Source organism: Podarcis liolepis (assembly GCF_965112155.1).
Source record: "Podarcis liolepis genome assembly, chromosome: 11".
Classification (NCBI taxonomy): domain Eukaryota; kingdom Metazoa; phylum Chordata; class Lepidosauria; order Squamata; family Lacertidae; genus Podarcis; species Podarcis liolepis.
In genome coordinates, this window is record NC_139565.1 from 2,929,190 (window position 1) to 2,953,225 (window position 24,036).

At 43.2% G+C, this 24,036-nt stretch overlaps 1 protein-coding gene across 1 annotated transcript in view; it reads left to right on the top strand.

The window, feature by feature from the left end:
• Window positions 1-24,036, top strand: part of RORB (RAR related orphan receptor B) — a 148,681-nt gene that overhangs the window by 106,063 nt on the left and 18,582 nt on the right. The window contains exon 4 of the mRNA XM_083464958.1: window positions 7,735-8,136. Coding sequence (XP_083321084.1) covers window positions 7,735-8,136 — 402 coding nt within the window. The remainder of the gene's footprint in view (window positions 1-7,734; window positions 8,137-24,036) is intronic.

Consider the following 24,036-nt stretch of genomic DNA (forward strand, 5'->3'; position numbering starts at 1 on the left):
TGCTCTGTAACAGAGACCGTGGCTGTTCCCAAAACCTAAGGCATTTTGATGTTTGATGAGGTGTCTATTGGAGAAAAGACTAACATGAAGGGTGATATAATGGTTTGATATTGCTAGTGGACAATTTGCAAAAGAATAAATAATAAGTATTGGGCCACAATTCTGTAAAGAGTCGGTGGGTGGAGGAGAGTCTGCATAGCTTGAGGCAACTCTCCCTCAGCCACCCTTACAGCTGAGGGGGAGGCAGAGGCGAGGCTCGATGTAGCCCGCCCTGCTCCGGCTTGCCCCACCCAATGGGTGGCTTGCCCCACCCTGGGCGGAGGGCTCATGCGACGCTCCAGGCTCCTGGGTGGCTAGCTACACCTCTGGCCAAGAGCAGCCGTATAACTGACTGCCTCAGTTTGGACATATCAAGGGCTGAAATAGCATCACACACCTGTGACATCACACATGAAGCCAGGAGGAGGCTAGGACCCAAGCCCAGCCCACCGAGCTTGGTGGAAGACCAGGCGAGCTTCCTGCCAGCCAGGCTGTGGCTGGGGTGGGAGCTGCCAATACATCTGCCACAGCAGCTGCAGTTGATGGTAGTGGAAGGGGAAAACAGTGGCAGCAACGGAGCACTGCAGCAGAGCACCCTGGCTGTAGGAGGGCTGGCTGCTTGCAGATCCACCTGAACTGTGATCACCACAGTCACTTCTCCCAAGAGACCCACAGTTGTGGTGGGAGGAGAAGGCAGCAGCAGCAGCGGAGTGGTGCAAAGCAGCACTCCACTCGGCACTCGGCCTCCTCCACCCCCTCAATATTTCAGGGTAGGGTGAACCCCCTGTTAAACAACATAGAGAGGGCTGATGACACCTCAGCCCATAGGAGTTGGAACCTATGTGTGGCGGGATGGAGGATAATGAGGGCACATTTGTAGGTCCCACTGAGCGCCTGACAAGCCGCCACAATTTGGGGCTGTGTGTCTGTAGCATGGAAGATCCTTGAGTACACTCAGCTCCCGGCTGCAGACATCCATCCCCTCAACATGCAGCTGCAAGGATGTTGGTGGGCACAGGTCTCTGGGCGGCTTCCAGCAAAATATAGAAACACCATAAAGCATCAAACATTAAAAACTTCCCTATACAGGGCTGCCTTCAGATGTCTTCTAAAAGCCATAGGCATCTGTTGGACATCTAATGGGAGGGCGTTCCACAGGGTGGGTGCCACTACCGAGAAGGCTCTCTGCCTAAACAGCGCCATGGAGAAACAGTGCTTGTTACTGCTCTTAAAATATTACATGTAAGCTTTTAGATTACAGGTGTAGGTGTTGAACGCAATAGTGATAAAATGGAAATTGTGTTATTACATGTTCAGATTGGATATTCCTTAGATGAATCTGATGCAATAAAAAAAAGAGAGAAAACCAAACACGGTAGTAAAGAATCCTAGCTCAGAGGCCTTGCATTTCACAGGCCCAGTAGAGATAAGGTAGGGAGGGCAGGATATGCTATAGGTTGAAACAGTGCTTTCTTCTTGGGGGACGCAGGGGTAAGCATACCCCTAAACATTTAGTGAACCTTTGTACTTTTGTCCATTTACTGTATTTATTTTTCCTGATTTGAACTATAAAATGGTGATTTTCTTGAGTCAAAATGAGAGTACCCCTAAACATTTTTTGAAGAAGAAAAAAAGAGCACTGGGTTGAAATATAATAAAAAGGGCACGTTCCCCTCGCTGGTGCCTTTCATTTTTCTTGCAAGGCAGATCTGGCACAGTGAACACATTGAATGTTCATGATTTTGTTTCTGACTCGTCGAGCTGCACAACTCCACCAGGGCTGTAGGATTCAAGCACCAGTAGCAAGTAAGGCAGAATTATTTGGCTGTTGCCTCATTTCCCATTCTCAGATGCGACATCCCTTTAGAATCTTTCAGCCATGCTTTTATCACATCACTTTCCCTCACCTCTAGACAACAAAAGTTTTTTTTAGTTAGTGTAAAATAAAACAATCCTTTGAATAGCTTAGAATGAGATAAGTGGTTTATGTTTACTTTAAAGTTAGATTTTTAAAATATGTTTAGCACACGGTATTTTACTGGCCAAGTAGTTTTGTTATGGTTATGGTAATTCATTGTGAATTCATGAAAATTCGTGGCAAAACAAGCACAGGAAGGTTAATGAAGTTTGTCTTCTAAAATCAGTGCAACTTCTTGGATGTTAAAGTTCAGCAATCTTCTTTCATAAGCCCTCATTTTTGCTGAAAGGTTATTGAAATTGTGTTAAAAGTATTGGCATTAAAGGAGTATCTCCTCTCTGCCCTTCAGGGTTTTGATCTCGGCTCGTACAGGTCTTCGAATACAGCTGCTAGTACTGTGCCCTTGACCTGTCCAAAAGCTTCCAAAAGTTTGAAAGCCTTTTCTATTATTTAGTCAGGAAGGCAGAATTGCTCACCCCATGATACTTGTCAATCTTTGTAGCCTTTATAGTTTAGCCATTCATATGGAGACAATGAAATGGAAGGTTCCAGAGAATTTAAAATAGTCTTCTCCTGAGATTTTGTGTTTTGCCAAAAGGAAATGTGGAACAGTTTTACCTCAGTAGTTTATCATACTTGATGCTGATAGTAGTCCTGTTCGGAGGTGCCAGCAGGGCAGAACTTCAGAGATGGAGTCCAGGGCTCACTCAGCAGAATAACAGGAGAAGGGCCAGAGCTCAGGGGCAGAACAAATGCTGTGCAGGCGGAAATCCCTGGATCAATGTCTGCCCCCTGCAGGCAGCGGCGGAGCTAGCTGCTCAGGTGCCTGGTGTGGGGGCATGTCCTGCAGCCGGGGGCGGGGCAATCCGTGCCCATGGGGGCGGGGCCATCCACCTGTGGGGGCAGGGCGAGCCTCTCCGCCGCCGCCCTCTCAGCTGTAGGGCGGCTGAGGGAGAGGTAGTCGGCAGACGCAAGTCCCAAGCTGCAGTTTTAGGCAGCATGGAACCTGCAGGCGCCTAAGCCGCCACATCACTCCTAAAAAGTGAGCCCATTATTTTTAAGCTCATTTTGTCACCCCCCTCAGTGATGGCACCTGGGGCAAACTGCATCCCCCCCGCACCCCCTTCCTCCACCACTGTCTGCAGGTAGGGCTACCTGAAATCCTGGGAAGCTGCTGCCAGTCCGTGTAGACAGTAGTGAGCAAGATGGAGCAATGGTCTCTGACCTAAGTCAGTTTCCCCCGTTCCTAGGAGGGGCCCCAGTGCAGCAGGGCTGCCCTGCCACATTTCAAAGTGAATTAATACACATTTTCATCCAAAAGGGATGAGACCTCCAGAGGTCCATGAAGTCCAAAGTTAAAGATCACCTAATTGCACCACTTGTCCTATTAATAAATGTACAAAGAGAAAAAGTTAAAAAATAGAATAAAAGCCATCCATAGTTTTATCTGTCTACATTCTTTATAGGTGATGAGTCCCACCCAACACTAATCCAGGAAGGTTTCACCACATACCTGGCTATGTAAACTGAATGTGCTTCTGTAGTGTGAGTCTCCTGCAACTTGTGGCAGAAATGGTTGATATTTTATGTTTGTGTTAACAGTGGGCCAGGAGCACAGCTGGGGCACCAGGCTACAAATGCTCTTAAACATAAAATTCAATAAATTTTAATACTACTCCTCTAATTTTAATTACCATTAGTATCCTGTAAAATGGTTATCATCACTAATTATAATCCATATCCAGTTAACTTGGATAAACTATATATAACACAATGGGCAACAGTCAACTAAGTTTTACTCAAAGTTGTCCTATTGAAATTAATGCTCCTAACTTCTTTGATTTCAATGGATCTGCTCTGAGTAAAATTTGACTGACTGCCACCCATATTACCTAAGTGCCCTATTGTATGGTTGGTCCAGAATACCATAGGTAGCACCTTTTCCATTTGGTACCACTATGGGTGTTTTGATTAACTGCTCAGCACTTGCTTCAATATGTGTTCCATGAATTATATAAATTGTCTGTGCACATCTGGAGCTGAGCCTTTGCTGTTGTTAATCACAGATTCTGGAACCTCTTCCAAAGATAGGTCTACTATACCACATTACACAGCACATGCCTTTGCTGCATTTTTAGGAGTAATTTCGGAAGCAGCAGTTGTTACGGCGATTTGTGACAATTCTTTTGCTTGATGAAGTGGGTGGTTTTATATGGCATTTTTTGTTATTTTAAGCTGCTTTGAGACTTGGGAGCAGAGACGAAACATATAAATATATTTGAGCTCACTGCTTGACAGTCACATGCGGTATTTAAATTGTTAGAGTACTTTCTGATGAGCTACATACCATGTAGCCCATAATGTTTATATTACAAGACACTTACCGTATTTTTCGCTCTATAGGACACACTTTTTCCCCTTCAAAAATTAAGGGGAAATGTGTGTGTGTCCTATGGAGTGAATGCAGGCTCCTTGGCTTCAGTGATAGCAACGCGAAGCCTGAAGCCTGGAGAGCGAGAGGGGTTGGTGCGCATCGACCCCTCTTGCTCTCCAGGCTTCAGGGATAGCCGCCTGAAGCCTCCGGAGCACAACGGGAACTCGCGCTGCACTCCAAAGGCTTCGGGTTCCTTTTGCTGAAGACTCTCCTGGCTTCAGCAGAGAGGGAGAGCTGCGCAGCGCCCCTTCAGCCAAGCGGGAGGAGAAATGGAAGGGGCTCTGTTTCTCCTACTGCTTCGCTGAAGGGGCGCTGAGCAGAGAGGGGGAGAATTTTTTTTCTTGTTCTCCCCCTCTAACACAATGTGCGTCCTATGGTCCGGTGCGTCCTATAGAGCGAAAAATACGGTATATTGCTAGTAGAAAAAAGCCTGAAATATGATACTTGTACACCTCTTCCCTAAAATGGGGGGGTCAATATGCACTTCAGAATGGTTAAGGTACATCAGGGCCACCCAGCAGGCTTTAATAGAGGATGCATGTTGCCCAAAATACGGTAATTGCTAGAAACGTATGAAAGGAAGACATTTGTAAGCTCAGAATCCATAGAATTGTGAAGGAAGTTTGTCACATTACTTCTTGATCACCAGAAAACTGAATTTGGTGCACATACAGCCCAAGAAGCAGTCATTATTAGACAGTTTTACATTCATCCATAAAGACATAGCAGATAATGTTCACTTCAAATCAACAAGCAACATTTGAAGCAGAAGGACTCTCGTGTCATTTTCAACGGGAGCAGCAATTGCGGCTCAGGGCTGCTAGCCACCAGGAAGAGGTGGTTTCTGATTCCCACATGGCCGGTGGGGGGCGTCATGTCCTCCCTCACCAGCTGTGGGGGCTGACAGGGCCTACCTGTGACTGGTCCAACTTGATGGGTGGGACCTAGGTAGTGGACCTAAAGGCAGACTTCCCCATTGGACTTCAACCAGGTCTGTTCCCCAGGTTTAAAATGGGGCCACAGTTGTCCGCAGTGGCTCAGTCAGGGTTGGATCTCCAACCCTCCCACCCCTTACAGCATGGTTTCCCCTGCACAAAGTTGAGAGGGCAGGTCATGCTTAGGGCCTTGCTATGAAAACTTTCCTCCGGACAAATTGGCCCTTTCTGGGGGTTTTCTTCCTCATAGCAATTGTCACAACTTGCTAGTAGATAAGGGTTGGATCCTTAGTCAAGAGGGAGAGAGCCACACTCCTCCAAAATATGGGGTACCCCATTAATGGGGTCCAGGGGTGGTTCATTTGTCTGGATGTCCAGACTGGGGGCCGATGGGCCATAGCACCTGCCTGAGGTGGTGAACTTGGAGGGGTCACCTTGATTTGATGTATGTCACAGGGCAACACCTAACTCAGGATCGACCCTGCCAAGCAATCAACCAGCAGTGGCCTGAATGATTCAGGATACACGCCCTAATGCCTACACCAAAACCTACTGCCATCTGAAGTCAATAAAACTGTGGCCTGTTTTGATCTCAATATTCTTGTCTTGTGTTTATTACAACCTTCAAGCCCAGCCAGCACCAGGTTTCTTTGTCCACTCAGAGTTCATTTTAGGCGTTGGGAACTTTCAGTTGCAGCAAAGAATGCAGCGCTCTTCAGGTGCAGCCCTCACCTGTCCTGCCAATGCAGAGGGTTCCAGACTATGTAGGGTGCCCATGTGCCCTACTCTACAGAGCACAGCTGTCAAGAGTGCATCAAACTAGAAAAAAGGGTCATGAAAACCTTACTCTTGCTTTGCCTTTTGCAAAAAAAGGGGAAAAAACCACTTAGCAATAATTGGATTAACTTCATTGGCCACTGTACAATGGTCTCTTTGCCTTTTGCAAATGATGGAGACATGCCTTTGAATTATGACATTGACTTATTCCGATGGAAACACAATTTCTTCTTCTTTCATCTCAGGAGGAATGAACACATTTAGCACTTTAAGATTATATGTTGCAAATGTATATCTGGAAAGTAATCCATGAATATGTTGCTTCTTTGGAAGAAATGCCATTCCTATAGAGTGTTTACCTTCAAGTCTGTTATTTCCCCCTAGGCCTTAACTGTAACCTGTAACATTCTCTCTCTTTTTCCCTTCAAAATAAGTGTGTGAAGATAACAGCCACGTTGACAGGTTGTGATAATAGGGCTTTAGGGCTTGTTATCTTCAGAAGGTACTAATCCTGTTAGTGCACAGATTAAAGGTTTGGGGAAAATTGATAAATCACACAGGATACAAATCTGAAGGCTGTACATTTTTATAGAGCATGGTTTGCTCTTTGGTGAACATGGAGAGATGAAAAAGAAATAGCAGGCCTGCTCATTATTCACAGCAGGATGTTGGCTGCTTGGCACATTTACTTGGAAACAGGTCCTATTGGTTTCAGCGGGACTTACTTTGGTGTAAGTGACTGGGGTAAGGATCACAGGCTACACCCTAAGGCTTTTGTCTGTCAAAAATGTAGCAGCAGGTGCACATGTAAGAGAACAACGGGTTGCCATTTTGTGATGACGGTGTCATATGGTTCAACTGCCCCCATGAGATCAAAGCAGATCTTATCATATCGAGTCTCCTCCATCATTTCAGAAATGAAAATAGAGATAGACAAATGTGTGTGTTTTTTAAAATTGTATTCTACCTTTCGTCACCAGAGCTAACAAAAATATATTTAAATGAAAGAGCACAATTCTGTCTTTTAAAGCAGAAGATAACCTGCTGCAGTGTAAACAGAAACATAAATATTTTGAAATATTTCCAGTAGCAGTTCAAAACACATATGATTTAGTAAAAGGAGCATCTTCAGATACTCTGAACACAGAGCCTTTAGGATTTTGAAGCAAAGTGGGAAGCTCTTTAAGGACCAGCCTGTGAAAGCCTCACTCCCCCCACCCCACCCCCCAGCTAGGAGGGTGGGTGCTGCATTCTGGCCCAATTGTAGGTTCTGATTGCTCTTCAAAGGAGGCTCCACAGAGATCTTAATACTGGATACTAGTTATGTAACGTAATCAGCCAAACTAGAGTCTTCTGAAAGTCATATCGTTGCTTATCTCTTTGACATCTGCGAGGGGCATTCCACAGGGCTGGCGTGACTACCGAGAAGGCCCTCTGCCAGGTTCTCTGTAATCTCACTTCTCACAGTGAGGGAACTGCCAGAAGGCCCTCGGAGCTGGACTTCAGTGTCTGGGCAGAACAGTGGGGATGGAGACGCTCCTTCAAGTATACTGGGCCGAGGCCGTTTAGGGCTTTAAAGGTCAGCACCACCACCAATAATGCCTGGGTTTGTTTTGGTTGATTTGTTTCAGCTGTAAAGTTTGGAAGAATGTCCAAAAAGCAGAGGGACAGCTTGTACGCAGAGGTGCAGAAGCATCAACAGCGACTGCAGGAGCAACGGCAGCAGCAAAGTGGCGAGGCTGAAGCCTTGGCCCGAGTCTACAGCAACAGCATCACCAATGGCTTGAGCAACCTAAACAATGAAACTGGTGGCACTTATTCAAACGGGCACGTCATTGACCTGCCAAAGTCCGAAGGCTATTACAATGTGGATTCTGCCCAGCCCTCCCCAGACCAGTCTGGCTTAGACATGACTGGAATCAAACAGATCAAGCAGGAACCTATCTATGACCTCACTTCAGTACCAAACTTGTTTACCTATAGCTCTTGCAACAATGGGCAATTAGCTCCTGGGATAACCGTGGCAGAAATAGGTAAGAAAAGTCTACCTTTAACTTCTCATAATGACTCTCTGTGCTTGTATTTCTAACCATGCAGTTTCCTTGGGAATGGATTGGTCCTGAGGCATATGTACGACTGGGTTTGTTGTGGATTCAGTTAACAGAATTCTAAAATGTTTACATTGCGTAAATGGAGCAATTCATGATCTGTTTATGAAGCTGAAACACCAGAGCCACTGATGAATCAATCAAGTGATAATTACTAAATAGGGAGCTTGTATCAAACGAGCTCATTATCAGGAGGGCTTTAATGATCTTTTTGACAACTATACACATTCTTGTCAACAAAGAGCTCTGAAGAACTCACTCTTAAATTAATTACAATGCACAACATCATTGTTTGATCTTGTACTGAACACTCTGGATTTATACCAGTAAAACTGCATTCCGGATCTCGAATAGATGGATTCATACTGTCTTTGTAAACTCTTTGGAAGATGTGGTTTCATTTCTTAGGGTATCATTTATCCAACTTTGATGGTGATGATTGATAACCTTGTTGTTAGGTGTCTTGCATAGCAAGAAAAGTGATGTTTTCCTGGTGAGCAATGTTTGGTTCATACCCATAAGAAGTGTTTTAATTACAGAAACCAACCAGTTGTTTATCTTGCTTTCAGGTGATGCATATTGTACTGATATCTATGGCAGAGTTTCTCTTGTATTTTTAAAACTTATCCTCCTTTAAAGTCCCTTTAATTTAAGGGTAATGCATACAAACCAGTGGCCACAGAAGAGCTGCTTGAACTTGCTGTTCATTGAAATGTCCAAGACACCAATGCAACAGCTGAAATATTTAGTTCTTCAGCACCTTACCTTTCCTTAAAAGGCTGAAAGCAGTGTAAAGGTAAAGGTAAAGGTACCCCTGCCTGTACGGGCCAGTCGTGACCGACTCTAGGGTTGCGCGCTCATCTCGCTCAAGAGGCCGGGAGCCGGCGCCGTCCACAGACACTTCCGGGTCACGTGGCCAGCGTGACGAAGCTGCTCTGGCGAGCCAGCACCAGTGCCGCACACGGAAACGCCGTTTACCTTCCCGCTGTAAAGCGGTACCTATTTATCTACTTGCACTTAGGGGTGCTTTCGAACTGCTAGGTGGGCAAGAGCTGGGACCGAACGACGGGAGCTCACCCCGCCGCGGGGATTCGAACCGCCGACCTTACGATCAGCAAGTCCTAGGCACTGAGGTTTTACCCACAGTGCCACCCGCGTCCCTGAAAGCAGTGTACATATAATTAAATATATATATTAAAAGTGTACATATATTAAAAAGCCAAAAGAACCTAAATATTCTACTCCCAAAAGTGCTAAGAAACTGAAGGAATGAGAAGTCTTGACCTGGCCATAGAACTTGTATAAAGGTGCTGTCAGGCAAGTCCACCAGGGAAGAAGGACTGTTCAACCAGTATGGATTGCCACAGACAAAACCATGCAGTGCGCAACCATGGAAAAGGGGATTTAATTAGTTTGAACTTTAAAATATAATACGTTGAGGGAAGAGGTAGACCATGTTTTATGGGCTGTGGCGTTGGTGATGCAGCCCATGAACCAGCTTCTTCCCTTTAGAGGGAGATAACAGGGGTAGAAAGCACTGGAAATGAATTCAGGTTTGGTTTAGCCAGTCCTTCTGTGGATCTCGTGTCTTTCCTGTTCCCTAGAAGTTGGCAATGCAGTCCAGTTTCTGAGCTCTTTCCTACAGAGATAAGGGTCAGTAAGGTACTAAGAAGGGACGCGGATGGCGCTGTGGGTTAAACCACAGAGCCTAGGACTTGCCAATCAGAAGGTCGGCGTTTCAAATCCCCACGACGGGGTGAGCTCCCGTTGCTCCTGCCAACCTAGCAGTTCGAAAGCACATCAAAGTGCAAGTAGATAAATAGGTAAACAGCATTTCCATGCACTGCTCTGGTTTGCCAGAAGCGGCTTAGTATGCTGGCCACATGACCTGGAAGCTGTATCCCGGCTCCCTTGGCCAATAAAGCGAGATGAGCGCCGCAACCCCAGAGTCAGCCATGACTGGCCCTAATGGTCAGGGGTCCCTTTACCTTTAAGGTACTAAGAAGACAGTGATTTCCATGTTGACCTGTGTTTGTTGCAATCAGTGCTGTTTCTGTCATGCTGCAGTTCACTTTCTGCCAAATACTAAGTTATTAATCTCCCTGTCCATTATTTAATGTAACAACTATTTATGTAACTTATGTAACTCACATTCATTTCAACAGGAAACTGAAACAATGTAAAAAATAATTGCCTATTTCATTCGCTTGACTAATTTGCATTCCTGACCACGGACAAACATTCAAACTGAAGCAACGTTTGCTTCCTTTTCCACTTTCATCCATATTCTCTAACACCCCTAGGAGGAGGTACAAAAGCTAAAGATTAATTATTCACTCAGATGTATCCCTGTTTTCCTTTGCATCTGGTAAGACTTCCAGGTCACCAGGCACGTCTTCTAAACAACCTCCTCAGTACCTCCCTTCCTAGAAATTGACCATGAAGAGGAGAGGTTGCCACCATTTTTCTATCTTTGCTTTTGTGCCATTAACAGCAGCCTGGTATGCAGAAATTTAAGCAAGACATTGCCTGGCATGAAGATAAATAAAAATGTACAAATAAAAATATGGTATCAGTTGGAGGGAGCCCCCCTGGAAATGGCAGACTTAGTCCTAATCCAACCAAAACATGTAATAATTGCAACATTTTAAAAATGGAAATGTGATATTAAAATCCGTTTGATCTAGTTGCATTAGTGATAAACAGAGTATGAGTCAGTGATTGGGAGGGGGTGGAGAGTACAATAGCCACCCTGTTAGGTCCCAGGCCATCCCACGAGAAAGCATGATTGAGGGTTGAAAAGGTTCTAACCACATTTTCCAGATTGGGATCATAGCGCTTAGCTCCTTGCAAAACTGAACAATGCTTCCTTTTGCTTTAAAGCTGCATAAAAGCCTTGAATGCTCAGCACTCTATGCAGATTCCTTCTGCTGCCTTTAAAGCAAGTCTGCCAATCCAAGCTTGTTCTGGTATTGCCAGGTCCTGAGCCAATGGGGAATCCTGTGCCTTGGCTTGACAAAGAAAAGGTTAGCAGGTGTGCTGCTAAAAAGCTGCACCCCATAGATGCCAAGTTACTCCTTGCTCTGTTGTCTTTAAAAACTCACAGGGACTCTTGTAGAACAGGAATTGGAAATCCTAGTGTGAGTTTTACACAACACAATTTGTTTTCCAAAGATACCACACATTCATCTAAGTGGAAAAGTTCCCCAGATGTATTAAACAGGGCTCAGGGTGGCATATACTTCTCTACTGAAACATACCTTGTCTTTGTTTTCATTGAAACACCCCAATTTCTTATGCTGATTTGAAAAGGTATGGAAACTTTTTTCCTGCAAGGAAGCTTGAGAATTTTTGCTAAAAGGCTATATTAGAGATCCCTAGTCTGTTCCCAGGGCTGGATGCCCTGTGGGGGTTTCAGCCAGTTTATGCTTGCAGTTTAGAGGTGCTTGTTGGGTGCTATGCAAATGTCACTGCTTCGGACTTTGCTGAATTTACCCAAGGCAGTAGCTCGTCCCGTGTTTGAATGTGTTTACTAGGCATTGATAAATTAGCTACAGAATACATCCCTTTTATGCAATTTCTTTCAACCCAGATTTCTTCGTTGCACACAAACTGATTCATCTAGGGACTCCTTGTGCTACTGTTCCTTTTATCTTTCTTCCCCACAACTACTTTTTAAGATCCCACATAGAAAATCATTTTTAATTACTCTACTCTTCCTCTAAAGATCCTGTGTATGCATCTCAACTATATTTATATGGATCAATATTGCCATCTAGTGAGTAATTTAACTACTACTATAGCAAGAGCCGAGGCAGATGCAATTGAGATGCAATCAAATAACAGGGTATCTATTTAAAAGTTCTAATCATATTCAATAATTATTTTGACACCATGCCTAGACAAATTCAAAGGGTGCCACCCCCCACCCCCCCGTAAACTATATTACTGCCTATGCTAAACTGTGCTTAGACCATTTATTCAGAAGTGGTTCTCACTTAGTACCAAAGGAATTATTCCCAAGTAAAGCATGTATATGATTACAGTCTTAAGTGCTCTCAACAATCCTTGGAATGAAGCCTTGTAAATTACAATACAAAAAATTACTTGATTCCCTCTGCATTTCTAAAACAAAATTTAAAGTCAAATAAAGCAATGTTAAATGAAGTTCTCCCACAGTATCTACCATCTACTAATTTCTACCATCTCAGAAATTACTGTTAAACATTATTAAATGTTCACTCCTGAAAACGGCACATATTTCCCACTCTTCTAAACTCCCCTAAGTTTAAATGGTTAGGGTTTGGGGGTTTTGTCTGAAAAGTCCTACAAAAGGCACTCACTTTAAAAAGTGCGTATACAATACTGTTCTCACTCAACAGCCTCTCTTGTACTGCTCCGTCGGCATGATGCACAAATCAAACCCTAAATCTAGCCCTTTCTCTGTTTATGCTTTTTTCACAGTATTACATTCACTTCACCACATTTCCATGTTGATTTGTGATTTCTTTAAAAAGTCCTCATGAAAATTCATCAGCATTTTATTGCAGCTTTCTCTTTAATGTACACATTTTTGTATGCAGCTTTGTGTGATAGTCAAATGTTTGCAATGAATTTCCCTAATGCCATTTTGTATGTTAATTTCATCAATATAAGCGTTGTTATGCACAGTTTCCCCCATATATTCATTTTTATAAACAGTTTCGTGTTAGGGAACCGCTTCGCAAAATTCAGAAAACTCCAAATTTTGAAGGTTAGATGAGTTTCAGTTCATATATTGTTTGGGGAAGTGTTGCTTAGGCGGGTTTTGCATTTTAAAAGTTAGCATTGTGGCTTCACTGCTTCTGGTTGGTTGTGTTAAAAGGGGTTAAATCTGGGGAAATAGGGGAAAGACTCCATCCCATCCCCTGTGTTGCTCCTACTCTGAATTTGGGGGTGTACAGTGGAGATCACCATGCTGTGGCCGGCTGTGCTGCACAGCCTAGTCATGTCCAACATTATTTCTCTGGTGTGTATTGAAGGTTGTTTATGCTGGGAGGGTGAAAGTCATTTATGTTCAGATGTTGAAGGCTGTTTATGTTATTGCCACCAAAGTCAGCATGCTGAAAAACTGTGGGATGGAGAAAGAGTAAAGGTGGCTGGTGCTCATTGGACTGGTAAGGAGGAAGGCAGAGATGTCAACAAGCGGCGGAGCAGAGCTAACAACAGGCAGAGCCAACTAATTCTATATTTGCCCCGTCCTCTCCGTGACAAGTTCTACAGAGGAGCAAGAAGCTGTCAGGCACCACCCCCCCCCCAGGCTGGGTGTAAGTAAGTAAGAAGGCAATTGGGGCTGGCTGAGAGCAGGCAGCAATTGGTAGGGCAGTGCCCCATTTGCTCTAGAGACAAGCCTCCACTGGCAGTGAGGTGCAGAGAGAAAAATAGAGACACGTGTGCTATCTCAGGAATAGCTGAGAGTAATGAGGCTGCAAAGAAATCCATGGGAGAAGGAAAGAAAAAAGAGGAAGAATAGAAGTGGAGCTGCAGCTTTCTGGGGTGGTAGAAGGAAAGGAGAATGTGATGAGCTACAAAAGGGGAAATGAGGCTGTAGAGAGACCTGGAGGTAAAGGGAAAGCGAAAGAGAGAGAAGCTCAGAGAGGGTTACAGACATGTCTGGTGGTGCAGAGAGAAAGCGAGAAGCGAGTGGACTGGGCTGGGCTGTGATACAACAGAGCACAGGATGAAGTAGAGGGGGGAAAGGAAGGAAGGAAGGTGAACAGAATTTTTTTAAAAAATGTGTGTTTTGGAGTGAAGAGAGAAAAAGCAAAGGGTACCAGTATAGAATGGATTAAAAAGAGCACAGTGATAAAATTGAAAAAAGAAAAAAAGGAAAAAACTTTTGTACTTAACATAGCCATGCTATTCTTGGGTGAGAAAAAGGTTCCTAGTAAACAGTAGAGTGATTTACGCTGTGCATCCCTGCTATAAATTAATCCAGTTCATCATATGTTCTGGGCCATCTAATAAGGTCACTATAAAATTGACAAATGATGGCCCTTGGCAGTGTTCCTAATTGAGGTTTAATCAATTTACACTAGTGCCAAAGCCTTTCAAATATCCTCCTTTTTGTTTAGAACGGCAGTGAGTGTTCCAAGTGGGAGTGGAAGACACCATCTGCCTGCAGTGAGCTGGAGGCCCCCCCCCCCCCCACTTCATGTTTTGTTTATGCCACATCATTTTGAGGGCAAAAGATTGGGAAGGAGAGGGGGCAATTTTCTCATAAAAATGTTTCTGCAAAGCAGCCAGGATAATTAGTCCTGCTCCAGTGTGATGCATCACTGCTACTATAATAAAACACACACACACAAATAGATTAAAAATGTCAAAATGTTTAGCTCTACATATTCAGCAGTATTTTATTATGTTGTGAACTACCCTGTGATCTTTGGATGAAGGGTGGTACAGTGGTACCTCGGGTTAAGTACTTAATTCATTCCGGAGTTCCATACTTAACCTGAAACTGTTTTTAACCTGAAGCACCACTTTAGCTAATGGCGGCTCCTGCTCTCATCTTGAAGCAAAGTTCTTAACCTGAAGCTCTATTTCTGGGTTAGTGGAATCTGTATCCTGAAGCGTCTGTAACCCGAGGTACCACTGTATACAAATATCATCATCATCATCATCATTACAAAGGAGTGTATATCCAAGCACACTCACCTTGTTTTTAGAGGTGTTTAAAAAGAAAGACAAAAAACAGCCGCACAGAACTCCCCAGCTGTTCTATCAACTCTGAGGAATCTCCTAGGATTGGCACAAGAGATCACTGGGACATGGGTACATTTACCTTTTAGCAATGGCTTGGAGCCAAAGGTATTTTAAAATTGGCAGACTACATTATTTGATTTTTGACCCTTAGAGCTTTACATAAGACGGTTTGATATTTACTTACTTGCATATTTTCTAAAATGTATTATATGCTGATATGGAGTTACTGATATCAAATGAATGGACCTTGGTTTATAGAAGGATAAAAAATGGTTATAGAAGTGAAAGATTATAGAAGGGAAGAAGGGAGGGTTGGAGAGAGAGAGAGAGAGAGAGAGAGAGAGAGAGAGAGAGAGAGAGAGAGAAGTGAATCCCATATTGAAGCTTGGTGATAGCAGTGGGCCCCAGGTCTGAAGAAGTTGGGCTGCTTGTCCCATCAGCTCCTAAAATTCATCATGGAGGGCACCATTCTGATTAGGGCCATTTCAGAAGTGATATTGTCCTGCTCATTTTTGAAAGTAGTTAGAAAATGGGCATATTTTATGTGAATCACAGGTACAGAATTTTCCAAAACACATGTCCAATATCTGCATTTGACTCTCCCATTATTGCTGAGAAATACATATTTCTTTGCTTTGCTAAAGTATGGGAAACATGTCGCACAGGTTTCTTGTACCTTATGTTAACTAGAAAATCTGTGTATATTTTACAAGTCATTATTTTCCACCACTGAAAGTTGCATCTATTTTTGTTTCATGTTGGTGTGACCACAGCAGCCTGACTTTAGTCAGCTCTGCCTGCTTACAATCTGTCCAGGGAGGGCACAGCTTGTCACCTTCGTCTTCCTTACTCAGAGGCCACAACCGGACCGTGAAGCCCTATCGTGTCACTTGAAGCAGTTACGTCTCCCGTAAGAACTCTGGGAACTGTAGTTTGCTAAGGGTGCTGAAAGTTGTTAGAAGACCCCCTTTTCCCTCACAGAGCTACAACCCCCAGGTTTGCCTGGGAAGAGGGACTAATTGTTGAACCACTTGGGGAATGGTAGCTCTGTGAGGGAAAAGGGGGTCTCCTAATAACTCTCGGCACCCAAAACAAACTACAACTTGCAGGGTCCTTTGGGGGAGCCATGACTATTACAGTCATATAATGGTGCTTTAAATGTATGATGCGAATGTGGCCTCAGTTATTCCCTTGCGCAGCTCAGCAGGAAAGAAGATGGGGAGAAAACTAGAAAAAGTTGGCTCTGCCAATCATTGCCCACTGAGAAACTACCTAATTTGCACCTCTCAAACCAATATGTGAACTGAAATCCAGGTATCCTTCAAAATTTGTACTTTTCTGCATTTTGCAATGCGGTTCTTCAAGCATATCATGTGTACAGAAATGCATCTATCAGAAAAGTCTGCATTGAAATGCATAATGTTAGAGGAAATTAGTCAAAACTGCCTACAACAATGTGCTTATTAGGGGAAATTCACACTAAATTGCACTCTATTTTTCTTGAGGGTCTTTTAAAAAAATCACAAAATGCTGCAAAAATATGGACATATGAATTTAAAATTAGAAAAATGAGAAACAGAGAGAAACCAAAACTGACAGATCTGTCCATCCCAAATTCTTATGTTGCAGAAAATAATTGTTTACAATGTTTGAGGCATCCTTGAAATAAAAATTGTTGCTAGAAGAATTTGCAAACAAGAGGAGGAGGAGGAGGAGGAGGCTGAGGAGGGACTTCTTCTGATAATCACCCGAGGCATCCCTTTTCCAGAGAAATGAAAGAATTTCCCTAATCATAAATTCATGCTTGAGATTCTAAGGAAACTCTGACCGCAAGAGAACTTGCTATCCAGAGAGAACTAACTGAAGAAAACCCACCACTCATAGCAGAAAGGAAAAGAGAATATGAGCTAGAAACGGGTAACTGAACAGAAAATGGAAAGCGCCAAGCATTCCCTCTATGGTTATATTGTTCTGGACAATCAAGGGGAATGGGCAATCCTTCCACAGTCATTATGGAAGTCTTTAGCAGGGCTTACCCCATAAGAGGGCAAAGGATAGAATTTGGAGAGGTGTCTGTATAAACCTGTGCACATTCATGTTGGGAGGGTTTGAGCCCCATCCAGGTCCTGCCTGCACCATCCGACACAGGCTCTCCATATTTCCCCGTTCACCAGGTTTCACCGGGAGTCTATCCAAGCCAGCCAGTGCCTCTTTAGACCATTACCTGGGCTGAATTCCTTGCTTTCATTTACAAAACAACAAGCTTTTGTCCCTGGTGGAAGCCAAGAGACAAAATGTGTGTTCTTCCCATGGGCTTCATGAGAAGCAAGCCCTTTCTCATTTTTCAGTATTTGTAGGCAATAAGTAACACAAAAGCTACAATTGACATTTATGGCAACACATTTTTCCATCCAAGAGAGAGCGGAAGCAGAGAAAGAAAGAATGAGGGCTGCCAGCCAGTTGCCTGTGAGAAGCTGAGCCTGTGCCATTTAGCCGGTGAAGGCAGAGGTAACAGAGAAGTGGGCAGGTGATAGCGTGCCAAGCATGCATGTGGCAAGGGAGTGTGGTGTAGTGTTTAGAGTGTTGGACCAGGATCTGGGAGCCCAGGGTTCAAATCCTCACATGACGCTCACTGGCTGACCTTGGGCCAGTCACTGCCTCTCAGCCTAGCCTACTTCACAGGGAGTAAATAAGGAGGGAACCATGTACACCACCGTGAGTTCCTTGGGTGAAAAGGTGGGGTATAAATACAATAATATATTTTTTAATGTGGGAAGCAAGCAACAAGCCTATAATTTCTGTGGTCACCACTTTAAAAATAACTACTAAGGGACAAGAGGATAAGGTCTGAGTCCACATTGAGAGCACAACTTGTGTGTGAGAGAGAGATTGGAATCATTTCAAGATCCCCCTGTCGGGGGAACATTTTGATGCTGACATGCCCCATCCCATATATATTCTCAAGTATACTTATGGTTTCTTTTTCCAAGTCTTAGTGTCCTGCTCCTCTTGTCTAACGTTTGGGATGCGTTGCGTGGGTTGTTGTTGCTGCTGTTTTCTCCCACATTTGTGGCAGTAAATAAGAACTTGGTGGTACAGAAAGGGAGTGTGCAAATAAAAATGTTTTTGATACAGGCTTGATATGACTTTCTTTTTAGAATATTCCTGAAATATTAAGCTAGGGGAGCCTGCAAGTGTGAGAGGGAGAATGTTTCCAAGAACATAACAAAAATTATCGAAAGTAGCACTTGCTGTTTCAGAATGGTGTTGGACATAATATTTGGGATTAGAATCTGTTTCATCTGCTGCATATACTAGGAAGGGCAATGTTGGCCACTTAAATGAGGTGCAAATAAATTCCAGAAGGGGATCTGTGTTACATCTTTTGCAGCAAAAATGAAACAGACCTGTGGCAACTTTAAGGATGCAATCCTAACCCAATTTATCCGAGAGTAACCAGCAATGAATTCAATAGGACTTACTTCTGAAAATACATGAATTGTGCTATAAAAGATTTATTATGCTAAAGCTTTGGTGGACACCAATCTACTTCATCAAATGCATGAAATATTATTCTCAATCTGTAGGGTGTGAGAGTGCAAATAATAACAGAACAAGGTGAAAGCAGTAAGGAAACAATACAACTTTCCCATTGGATTGGAAATCAACATGTTTTGCTTGGGTAGTGCAATAATTTCCTTAGTTTTCATGAGGATCCGAGTAATTTTTTTAAATGGTTAAGGTGCATGCTACTGTTAAGTGGATTTCATTCTTCAGATGCTTGACCATAAAAAATCCAGAAGCTACTTCTCCATTTTTATTTTGTAAAAGCACTTCTGTCCAGATCAAGAGTAGAAAGAGGCAAAACAAAAAAGCCAAAATGCTCCCTCCTATCACCTCCTCTTCCCCCAACAGATATTATGCTATTCAATATACAGTGGAACCTCTACTTACAACCATAATCCGTTCCGGAGGTCCGGTCCTAACTAGAAACATACATAAGGAGAGGTGCACTTTTCCATAGAAAAGTGAATTGATCCATTCTAGACAATGAAAAACACCCCCAAAACAGCAATTTAACACGGATTTTACTGTCTAATGAGACCATAGATCCATAAAATGAAGGCAATAATCAATGTACTGTACTATAAAATAAATAAGACAGTATTGTAGATGAAAAAAAATTAACATTTATGTTTTTTCTTACGGGCACTGATGATACAGTAGTCATTGTTTGGATGGGGGGGGCGGCTTTTATCCATTTATGCAGTCACACAATCAACCAGTAGCTGAAGTGGGTGCCACACAGTCACAAAAACAAGTGCTCCGCAGCCGGCGGACGGAGCTCCTGCAAACCAGAGGCCTCTCTCCGGTCGCGGAGGCCCCAGGGCAAGCTCCGGGCTGCCAGCAAGGCCTCTGTTCGTATCTAGAGGAAAGTTCATAAGTCGAAGCACCTACTGAGGGTTGTAACTGGAATTGTATGTAAGTAGAGCCGTACATAAATCAAGGTTCCACTGTACTCTGAAAAGCAACTTGAGCTCTGAAGTTCCCACTGAAATCAAACAGGCACATGCAATCCTTATATTCCATTGCCTACCAAAAACCTACTGTATTTTTTGCTCTATAAGACGCACCACACCACAAGACGCACCTAGTTTTTGGAGGAGAAAAACAAGGAAAAAAATATTCTGATTCTCAGAAGCCAGAACAGCAAGAGGGATCGCTGTGCAGTGAAAGCAGCAATCCCTCTTGCTGTTCTGGCTTCTGTGATAGGTGTGCAGTCTGCATTCGCCCCATAAGACGCACACACATTTCCCCTTACTTTTTAGGAGGGAAAAAGTGAGTCTTATAGAGCAAAAAATACAGTATTTGTTTTGCCAAGCATTTTTAGAGAATTTGCTTCAGTGCTGGTCATTTGTTCTGCATTTTGAAAATTTAATAGTTTAAAGATTTAAAAGTTTTAAAGCTTTAATGATTTTGATGCTTGTTAAGAGTTGGGAGTTTACAAAGATCCGTTAAAATGAAATAAAAAAACCCCTACAAACATAACTTACTGCTTTTCAAAAAATTAAGACTGCTTAAAAAGCAGCACACAAGCAGAGAGCTAAACTAGTTTAACAGGGAGGACAGGCTATAACTGTTCTGTGCCTTCTCAGCATATTCTGAAAGAAAAGCCGCTTCTGCCCCAAAATGTGTCTGTGATGGCTCTGCAAGCTTCTGTGTGTTCCCTTTTGGGTGCCTCTACACAGGCAATTCCTTCTTGTAAGGAGTGGCTGGTGCCCAATGGGGCTGGCTGGGAAAAAGGCAAGAAGACCAACAGTAGGTGGAGCAAGAGCCCACGACAAGCAAGACAGACTCCATCCTCCTCCCTGGAGTTCTGCAAGAGCTACAGTTAGACTAAGGAAGAGGCAACTAACAAGCAGTGCCACCTACTGGCGTGGCTGTAAGAAGGCAGGCAAGGGAGAGCCGGGTGAAGGCAGGCCGAGGGCGGTGGGCATGTGCCCCTCTCCTCTTAAGAGACCAGCCTCCACGGCTATCCACTCGGGCTAAGCAACTCCCTCTATGCCAAAGTTCAACCATTCTGATCTGTGTCAGTTTCACATCTGCTATCTATCTATTTGTTTGTTTGTTTGTTTGTTTGTTTGTACATACTCCGCCCATCTGGCTGGGTTTCCCCTGCCACTCTGGGCAGCTCCCAACAGAATTGGATTGGATTGATCTTTATTACGGCCATTGGCCCGTCACATGACAGTTTCCCATACCAACATAATGTACTTGAACCTCCAAATTTAAAACCGTCAAAACTTACAAAAAACAGACAAGAACCAAAACAGAACAAAAACAAAAGACCAACATCATACATTGCAATAAATTTGTAACATAAACATCACCCTCTGCTCATAAATTAATAGAAGACATCAATGGTGATTCACCTAGTTACATCCTAAAACATAGATCATGGTTTAAAGGGATTTTCTGAGCCGCACAGGAGTCTGTTTCTCTTTTTTAGGGATAGGACGCTGATCAAGAATCTGGCAACCGTGAGTGATCTTAGGGGGTCATCATCATTTAATAGATATCTCAGTTTGGCTTCATTCGTATCATCGGCAATTCCCTTTAGATATTGGGCAAGAAACTTGCTCCTGTCCAATGAGTGAAAAGCACAATCAAAAATTATGTGATGCAACGATTCCGGTGCCCCACAATTACAATCGCATAAGAGCGATATCTGTGCATTGGAGAATCTATTTCTCAGCACGTTCGATGGGAAGGTGTTGAATCTTGCCTTTACAAAGGCATATCTATGAGCCGAAGAAGTTAAGGAATTCAAATAGTTTGGGAGCCTTAAGAGGGGTGATAAACCAAGGTTTAGAGGTGAGCAGGTACCATTGCCCAAGACCATTTTCTGCTGCAAGTCCATCTCCTCTAGTTTACAGGTTACTGTTCTTTTAGCTGGAACTATGTCCTGCTCTAGTAATTTGGATGGGGAGATTCCCATTGCCGTAATTTTCAGCTGTGATTTTTTTACCCATGGGCTCCCAACAGAATTAAAAGCACAATAGAACATCAGATATTAAAAACATTAAAAAACACTATCCATAAATCTTTTCTGTCATGTTTCAAGCTTAATCTTCATTTTTAAAAATAAAAGTTGTGTTTAAGTACATGTTTAAATGCTATTTAAAAACAACAACACCATATTTAAATATGCATTTTGGAGCCTCACTCTTGCATCACAATATTCAGAGGAGTATGAAATCCAAGTGATGATAAAACGTTCTGATATGCCCAATAGTCCAGGAGGTGCAGATCAGATGTGTTTTAATTGCAATTGACAGAATCAAATTACAGCATCCTTACTACCCAAGGAGCAGCAAAAAGGTGGTACAGTCAGTTTTTAGGTCCTCAAAACCAGCTTCGCCCTGTAGTTAGCCTTGACTGCAGCCGTGGTAAAGGCATCCCTGTCACTGAAAAACATTACAAAATGCATCTGTAGCTTTGCTATAATGTTTGAAAAGAGCAGGAGAGGAACACTTTGCTTGCCAGTAAAATCATCTTATTGTGAACTTCACTGGCTCAAGAGTTGCTGCTTACCTTGCAGTACTTTTCATGTCTTTTCACAAATCGTTGTGATTCTACCTTTAAGCTTTGCTTTGTTTCTTTTTAAATGAAAGGCAGTACAGTATAGGAATATTTTAAATAAATCAATAAGTCATGAGAAATGAAAAGCAAACCACCATGAGCCTAGGGCTAGCTCCTTCCATTTGTCCACAGGTGGGGATCCTCTGGCTGCCCGGCTTCAGAGCCTGTTTTGGGCAAAACCAGGCCTGATGTGAGATATAATAATAATAATAATAATAATAATAATAATAATAATAATAATAATAAATTTTATTTATATCCCACCCTCCCCAGCCGAAGCTGGGCTCTGGGCGGCTAACAACAATAAACGTCAGCAAGCAAGGGGTGGGTGAGTCAAAAGCACCAGGGAAACAACTGCAATGATTGCCCTCAACAAGAAATGTTTATCCTCTTGTATTTATAGCCCGTGAGTGTTTTCCTTAAAACTACTGATATGTTCACATGAGAATAAGTGTTAATGGATGACCCAAAATGAAGATCCCGAATGTCCCTGTTTAGAAACCTGAATTTGAGCTCATCAAATCCTGTTGTTGGTGTCTCTTAAACATCAGCAGAGAATCCTGTAGCAAAGCTCATCTGTAGCTTAATCTCTGTTGCTGTAAATTCCATTTATAAAACTAATGCAACTAATTGCCTCTGGTTCCCTGACTTTTCTCCTGGTGCAGTCCCACTCTTAGCTCCTCCAGAAAAATATATACCAGTCTTTTGGACTGGGGTTCAGAAGCATGCCATTTATCATGAATGACCTAGCAGTACTGAAGCGTTGGGGCCAGTAATATTAGTTCTAGTTAAGAAGGAGAATGTGTGATAAAATGATACAAATAAATACTTTTAAGCACCAGAGTAAAGCCATGGAGCCAATACAGCATTAATTCAAAATGGATCCCTAAGAGAACTCAAGTCAGTGTATAAGCTGAAATGAGCTCTTAGCTACTCAGCTGTATCCTAAGGGTAAGTAGCAAATTAAAATTCATTATTCATTTTAATTGAGGATGATTATCAGTATTTTAGGAGACATACTTCAAAGTTCTGTTATTCCCTGTGCATAAGAAGTGGATGCTAAGAAAGCAGGGCTCTCTCAAGAGAAAAGAGGAACAAATGAAAGAACGAAGGTGCTTCGGAGACACACGGAGCACGCTGGGCTCTGAGCAGTTTATTCTTGGGCCAGGCAGAAAAGACCTAAATAAAAAGACAGGAGGGCCAGAGACGTGCCTGGCCTTTATGCCACATTAAGGATCTCTCTCCAATACTGTTAGTAGCGTAGGAAACGGGGGGGGGGCACAGGGGGTGTAGGGCATCACGGGGGTTGCTGGGCAGCTCAACAACTTTGGGAGATCTCTTTTAAAAAGCTCTGCCCCAGACACCAGCAGGGGGTGCTCTTAGCCTTCCACCAACATTCCTATTGGTCAATTGACTGACTGACACCAACATGTGATAAATAAGTCAAGGATGTGCTGCAGTTTTAAGCAGATTCCATTCTTTCTGCTTAGTAGTGAAGCTTCAAAGGAAACTGGCTTTTTGTGAGGAGAGCCACAAATTGTGAAATGTTCAGACTTTCAGAAATCTCAACCTTGGAAAGGTTTGAACTTTTTCTTTCATTTATTTTTAAGCATCTTTTTTGTTTCCTGGGTACTTTTATTCTGATCATCTATTTATAAAAATGATCCCACCAAGATTGCAGGATATCAAAGTGAAAGGTTGTGAAGGGTCAGCACTGCAGGGGAAAGAGGGGGAGCCTTGAAAGCACGCCAGTGTGAGTAGATAAATAGGCACCACTGCGGCAGGAAGGTAAAATGCATTTCCGTGCGCTCTGGCACTCATCACTGTGTCACGTTGTGCCAGAAGCAGTTTAGTCCTGCTGGCTACATGACCCAGAAAACTGTCAGCGGACAAACGCCGGCTCATTTGGCCCGAAAAATGAGATGAGCGCCGCACCCC